The sequence below is a fragment of the Atta cephalotes genome (assembly GCF_000143395.1).
Source record: "Atta cephalotes unplaced genomic scaffold scaffold00027, whole genome shotgun sequence".
NCBI lineage: Eukaryota > Metazoa > Arthropoda > Insecta > Hymenoptera > Formicidae > Atta > Atta cephalotes.
Genome location: NW_012130091.1, coordinates 3,322,944 through 3,329,170, shown reverse-complemented (window position 1 = coordinate 3,329,170; position 6,227 = coordinate 3,322,944). Strand labels below are relative to the sequence as shown.

Sequence of the window (6,227 nt, the reverse complement as noted above, 5' to 3'; positions counted from 1 at the left end):
ATATATATTTATTTATTTATATGCACGTGTTATAATAGACCATCAGATTATTAAAATTACAAATATAAAATAAGGTACTTGTTATTGATGCCTACATTTTGTTATTTAATGCTCTTTAAGTCTGTCTATTGTAAAGATCGCGTGTAATTTTGTATATAAGTTACAATACAAAATACATTTATCGATATTATCCTGATACAGACCGACGTACTCTATTATAACGTTTAACCTGGAAAATGGAGTATATATGACATTGCAACATTTCTCATGAAATATATATAAGTTGAATTAAAATATATATAAGGCATCGAAATAGAGAGTATGTGACAAACTGAATTACAATACTTATGTATTCATACTTTTTTGCATACTCCGAGTGTGCTTCTACGACTACCTGGTGGACATGTCCTTGAGGGAGCGTCGATTATTATGAAAGGTGCAATACTTGTTTCTACACATTCCAATTGGAAGGTAGTTTCGTTCACACCTATTACCCCGTCAGGCGCACATGGGCCGCCTATTGTTCGAAGAGGATAGCATGTGCCATTGAATGGAACCTCGCCATCTTTCAAGCAAGGATTCTCCATGCAACGAGGGACCGCATCATCTTCAGGAAGAACAACATAATTCTTGGGCGGACAAGGACCTTGTCTGTAGGCTTCATAACAGGAATTGTTCAACGGGAAATATAAGAATCGAGGTCTACAATCGCACACCCAAGCATCCTTCGCACTGTCGCCTGGATAAAGAAGCATGTCTTTTGGGCAACGCCCTGGTATTGATATGGGTATACGGTCATCTATTACCTGCGAAGATGTTTGTGTAAAGAAAAATAGCTTTTTATATAATTTTATATTAATATTACCGTGGAGTTGCCACCACTGACGTGAGACGTCTCCTCATCAATTGGAAATGCTAAATCTTGGCTCCATGTCACATGGTTACATACGAAAAATATAAAACCGACATACAAATACATCATCTTGATGATATTGAACAAGATTGTATCGCTGAGAAAATTGTACATATATCTACAAATGTTAAGTAAATGGAGAAAATAGAAAATATTTTTACTATACAAAAATCAATTAAAGCCAGAATGCAAAGAGAATAAATATTACTAATAACTGATCAAATCACGACAAGACAGTAAAAATCAAAATGTTTCCATCTTCAAACATTTCCTTTTCACTGGCAAACTAAAAGACGGAGATATCAATAAGATAGATATATATCGTACTCTATATATCGTGCTCTAAAAAAAAAAGCTGTTCTGAATAATTATTAGCGATCTAATTATACACTAACTGCATTCTAATTCAGATTGATACTTTCAATATTAAAATGAATAAATTTCTTACAATTCTTAGCAATACGCTGTTCCTTCCTGACAAAAAAAAATAAAATAGAAATATCACATAAATATTGATAACAACCAAAGATTGTGAATTTGACAAAGATATTCTAAGATTCTCTCGAACGCATACGCGCAATTACTGAGCGATGTAACGGCAACTGATATTTCAAGGCTAACTATGACATAAAAGAAAATGAAAGAGTATACTGACCAGAGTGATAATCTTTCTCACTAATACATTTACAAGTTCTTACATACGCATAAGAATAATCTGAGAAAGCTATTTACATATGTATATAGGAATTGAAGAGGAGAGAAGGAATTTCCAAGAAAATATGATTTATAATTATAATCTGAGATTATTAAATTGCTCACGATAAAATAGTAAAGAGAAAAGCTAAAATTTTCTGGAATATTTAAAAATGTTAAAAGATGATTTTTTTTACAATTATATATTTATAAGAAATGTGCTACAGGATTATTCATTAAGAAATTCGAATTCGTTATGTGCACCTACAGAATCTTTCATATAATCTATGAAATGGCTCTCTTTGTAGTCTGGCCAGGATTTAAATTCTTTAAAGAGTTCCAGAATTTGTGTTGGCGTCAAGTCTCCAAATTGGGTATATATCGTGTAATCTTTGGCTATAAGTTTAATTCCACAGTCTGGTACCCATTTTCTAGAGGCAAAACAATATAATTGTAGAGGAAAATGTATTAAAAATTCTCTAAAACAAACAATATTTAACAGAAACCTTACAGTTTTTTCATACTTACTCCAATGCAGGTATCACTCTAGTACAACGTTTCTGCATGTGGTGTCTCACAAAATAGGAAAATGTTATCCAATCTTTTGGCGATAGTTGTGCATAAATATCAGCTTTGGGCTCAAGTTTTACCACATACAGCTGCTCGTAATTTTGTTTTGCCGATAAAACAGATGAATTACGTTTATGTTGTTTCTTTTTTGGCCAAGGTATAAAAGCTTTCCTGCTCAATGTTCCCAGGAGTTCATAATTAAACATTAATTTGAATATCACCTTTGTATAGGTATATATGTTTAAACTAATACAAATATTATATTTCTAAAACATATTAAAACCAAATATTAGCGTGATTTTATTAGTATATTCCTTAAAAAAAAGAACTTATATACTAACATTCCACACAGATGGAAGTATTGCGATGTAGAAAACAGGTCTTCCATAAAACATAAAACCATTGCGAAAAATTAAATTATGTATAATAAAGGTAAATAAATAAATATTATCACATGCACCTATTATTTGCATATAAGTTTCATCTTCCCAATTCTTGCTTTCTATCGCTTTAAAATTATCTTGATATTTCTTAGTAGTTTTTTCATCGTGAATCGTTCTTATTATTCCAAAGAGATTAGAACATTTAGAAGAGATCAGTTTGAGTTTTCCAGGATATTTTGTACAGATTATTTTCAGTATCTTATGCAATTTTAAATTACCTTCATACAAGTGAATTAATGGTACTCCAGCTTTCAATAATTCTCTTGTCAATACGCCCAAACCAGGATTCAATTCAACAACGTAACACATATTCTTCGAAAGGTCATTTTTTATTAAAGAAACAAATTTTGCAGCAGTATCTTTATCAATCAGATGTAATATATTTGTATTCGCTTTTTTAAATAACATTTTTCTATCTCCCAATAATTGAATGATATTACTTCTGGATATTATGTCTGGATTAATTTTTTGTATATAATTAATAATGTCCAAAATCTCTTTATCATGTAATATAGATTTTTCGATATATTCCATTACTTTGTTTTTCTTTTTCATTTTCGATAATTCTGTTTCAATCAGTTCCTTCGTCTTTTGAATATTTTCTTTCTGTTGTTTAGATAAATTACCATTGGTCAATGTTGAACAATATACATTTATGATATGTCTAGTCCTTTTTTTTAACCAAGAAGTTATATTGCAGATAAAAAACTTTTGTGTGTGTAACATTTTTATATTTGATCTAGATAAAATAAAAACAGAGTAATCTTAAAGAACAGTGTTCAAATACAATACTTTAAACTTATAAATTTTTCTCCGTTTAAGTAAAACTTTTCATATAATCTTACCAAAGTTTGTAGCAAATTGATAGATTTCTTCCAACAGTTTGTTTCCTTTAATCAATTGTCATACACAACATGCCTCTACACGTGTATCATCACGCACCTATCATAAGCTGTCACAAGTAAACCTAACTTGACTATATCTAACCTAGTCTTACTTTTTATATGGTGACATTATATATGGTACGCGATATTTTCTCTTTGTACCTAAAGCAATCGTAGATTGCATAAATGACTATAAATGTATATACTATGCGCAATTGGCATAAAATAAATAAATATGCTATAAATTTTAAGCAGTACTTACATATTATATTTCTTGTACATTTATTCTACATTATCTACGCGCGCGCGCGCGCGCGCGTGTGTTTGTGTGTGTGTGTGTGTGTGTGCATATATATATATATATATGGCTTTTACAAATATGAAGCATACATCTTACATATTATTTTTAGATTTCTCAGAAACGAAGATAACTTATCGGTAATATTAATATCATTGTCATTATCATCTCTACAAGGATTCCAAAAATGGCTCAAAGTGCTGCTTTGCTGACACGCATAGTGGCATCCTCTGTATCAGCCACGATACAAGCCGGTAAAATAATCCGAGATGTTTTAAGCAAAGGTGGATTAAATATTGTGGAAAAAGGCAAGAATGATCTGCAAACGGAGGCAGATCGTTGTGCTCAACGATGTATTATAACTTCGCTCAGTCGTCAGTTCCCAAATATTACGATTATCGGTGAGGAAGAACCATCTAACTGTGAGATACCACCAGAATGGATCATCACAGAAGCAGATCAAGAAGTGTTGCAATTAAAATTACCGGCTCACCTAGAGGATGTTAATCCTAAAGATGTGTGCATCTGGGTAGATCCTCTAGATGGTATTGATATCTTAATTTGACAATAAAAAAATTCTGCATGATAAATAAGACATGTTTGCACTTTTAATTTGTTTTAAATGTATATCGTTGTATACTATAAATATTTCGAAACATCAATTTATAATTGTTATAAAAGAATTTGTATTATAGGTACAGCGGAGTACACTCAGGGATTAGTGGAACATGTTACAGTATTAGTTGGTGTGGCAATCGGTGAAACAGCAATTGGAGGCGTCATACATCAACCTTATTATAAGAAGGAAAATGACATGTATATTGAAAACGGTCGTACATTATGGGGTATTAATGGCGCAGGATTCGGAGGATTTACACTGAAATTGCCTCCAGAGGGGAAGAGAATAATCACAACTACTCGGTACTTAGCGAACAATTTTAATATTTATATTTTAATATTGTATTATATTGAATATATCATATTGTCTGTTTTCAGTTCGCATTCTGATAGTATTGTCCAAAGCGCCATAAAATCGTTGGATCCTGATGAAGTGATATGCGTCGGCGGTGCTGGATATAAGGTAATAACAAGAACAATTGTTCATGATTTTCGCTGATACACGCTCTCCGAAATTATTATTCAAAAACATATTCTTAATTAAATAATTCAAATAAGATAAAATTGAGCTCTCGAGATAATTAATAATTATAATTATAAATTATTGTCAGGCGATTGAGAGCAGAATTGTGACAGAATTATTCGAGCGTTATATATAAAAATTGTATTTCATAGATCTTACATGTATTAATACAAAATCGAACGTTTATATTTTTATATATAACGCTCGAATAACTGTGTCACAATTCTGCTCTCAATCGCCTAACAATAATTTATAATTATACTTATTAATATTCTTAATCTTCAAATCGAGATATTGTGTGTCTGTTCGCAGGTAGTTCTTCTGTTGGAAGGAAAAGCTCACGCGTACGTATTTGCCAGTCGTGGATGCAAAAGATGGGACACCTGTGCGCCCGAAGCTGTACTTCATGCAATCGGTGGTGTTTTAACTGATCTTCATGGTAATCGCTACCCTTATAATCAAGAAACGATGCATGTAAATATGAGAGGCATATTGGCCACTGCTCCTGGTCAGTCACATCAGTGGTATTTAAGTCGAATACCTGATGAAGTAAAACAAAAATTACAATAGATGATCTTTGCGTGTTCATTTTTAAATTGGTGTCATCCAACTGAATAACTTATTTAAATACAGAAACATTGGATAGCATTGTTTAATCATGCTGGTCATGCTGTATCTTTTAAAAATTTTATTAATTATCTTACGGGTGCAATATTAACATTCCATGGAAAAGTTTCTAATTTTATATATATTTTTTGATATATATATATTATATATATATTTTTGTTTAATATGATTCTGATCTATAAACAAAAATGTAAAGATAATCATTAGTCTATTTAAAAACAATCATGAAATAATAAAAAGAAATGTTAGATAGAAGGAATTGATTATTTTATTCTTACTCTTTGTTTAATCTTTTTTACAATAATAAAATATAAATTTAGTTTTACGAAATTAATGTTATTAAACTGGATTAATTAAAAATATGTGTATAATTATCATATAATGAAAGAAAATCTAAGAAAATCTCTAGCAGATTTTAAATTTTTATGTTTAAATTTAAATCCTGTCTAGAAATATTGTTTCTTTGATCTTTTTTTTATGATGCAAAATGTTTTTTTATGATGCACAATTTATTAATCATAAGTATATATACATCTATACATTTATGTATATTTTTGCATATCACGAGATTTTATTTTAAAAATTAGGTGAACAGTACAAAGAACATAGGTCAGACAGAACAGTCAGACAACAGTAGAATAAAGTAATTCACTGATAT

General features: G+C 30.4%; 3 protein-coding genes across 3 annotated transcripts; 1 reads left to right on the top strand and 2 right to left on the bottom strand.

Annotated features, from left to right (window-relative positions):
- Nucleotides 1-187: 187 nt before the first annotated feature.
- Nucleotides 188-982, bottom strand: LOC105620551. Its single transcript, XM_012202043.1, has 3 exons — nt 866-982; nt 360-806; nt 188-229 (listed from the first exon to the last, which is right to left on the bottom strand). Exons 1-3 carry the CDS (start codon nt 980-982, stop codon nt 188-190), a joined length of 606 nt encoding a protein of 201 aa, XP_012057433.1.
- Nucleotides 983-1,835: 853 nt separating this feature from the next.
- On the bottom strand, nt 1,836-3,345 carry LOC105620552 (dimethyladenosine transferase 2, mitochondrial). Its single transcript, XM_012202044.1, has 3 exons — nt 2,518-3,345; nt 2,135-2,442; nt 1,836-2,037 (listed from the first exon to the last, which is right to left on the bottom strand). The coding sequence occupies exons 1-3, from the start codon at nt 3,343-3,345 to the stop codon at nt 1,836-1,838; spliced, it is 1,338 nt and encodes a 445-aa protein (XP_012057434.1).
- Nucleotides 3,346-3,988: 643 nt separating this feature from the next.
- On the top strand, nt 3,989-5,512 carry LOC105620553 (3'(2'),5'-bisphosphate nucleotidase 1). The gene is made up of 4 exons (XM_012202045.1): nt 3,989-4,346; nt 4,497-4,722; nt 4,798-4,882; nt 5,255-5,512. The coding sequence occupies exons 1-4, from the start codon at nt 3,989-3,991 to the stop codon at nt 5,510-5,512; spliced, it is 927 nt and encodes a 308-aa protein (XP_012057435.1).
- The last annotated feature ends 715 nt before the right edge of the window (nt 5,513-6,227 follow it).

Bases quoted from the DNA above. Each gene is read 5' to 3' on its own strand.
- LOC105620551 (XM_012202043.1), bottom strand. From the start codon at position 982: ATGATGTATTTGTATGTCGGTTTTATATTTTTCGTATGTAACCATGTG. The intron at 807-865 runs GTAATATTAATA...ACATCTTCGCAG, and splicing joins TCAGTGGTGGCAACTCCACG to GTAATAGATGACCGTATACC. The intron at 230-359 runs GTATGAATACAT...TCCATTTTCCAG, and splicing joins CACTCGGAGTATGCAAAAAA to GTTAAACGTTATAATAGAGT.
- LOC105620552 (XM_012202044.1), bottom strand. From the start codon at position 3,345: ATGTTACACACACAAAAGTTTTTTATCTGCAATATAACTTCTTGGTTA. The intron at 2,443-2,517 runs GTTAGTATATAA...AATATGTTTTAG, and splicing joins TACTTCCATCTGTGTGGAAT to AAATATAATATTTGTATTAG. The intron at 2,038-2,134 runs GTAAGTATGAAA...TTTTGCCTCTAG, and splicing joins AGAGTGATACCTGCATTGGA to AAAATGGGTACCAGACTGTG.
- LOC105620553 (XM_012202045.1), top strand. From the start codon at position 3,989: ATGGCTCAAAGTGCTGCTTTGCTGACACGCATAGTGGCATCCTCTGTA. The intron at 4,347-4,496 runs GTATTGATATCT...TTTGTATTATAG, and splicing joins CTGGGTAGATCCTCTAGATG to GTACAGCGGAGTACACTCAG. The intron at 4,883-5,254 runs GTAATAACAAGA...GTCTGTTCGCAG, and splicing joins TCGGCGGTGCTGGATATAAG to GTAGTTCTTCTGTTGGAAGG.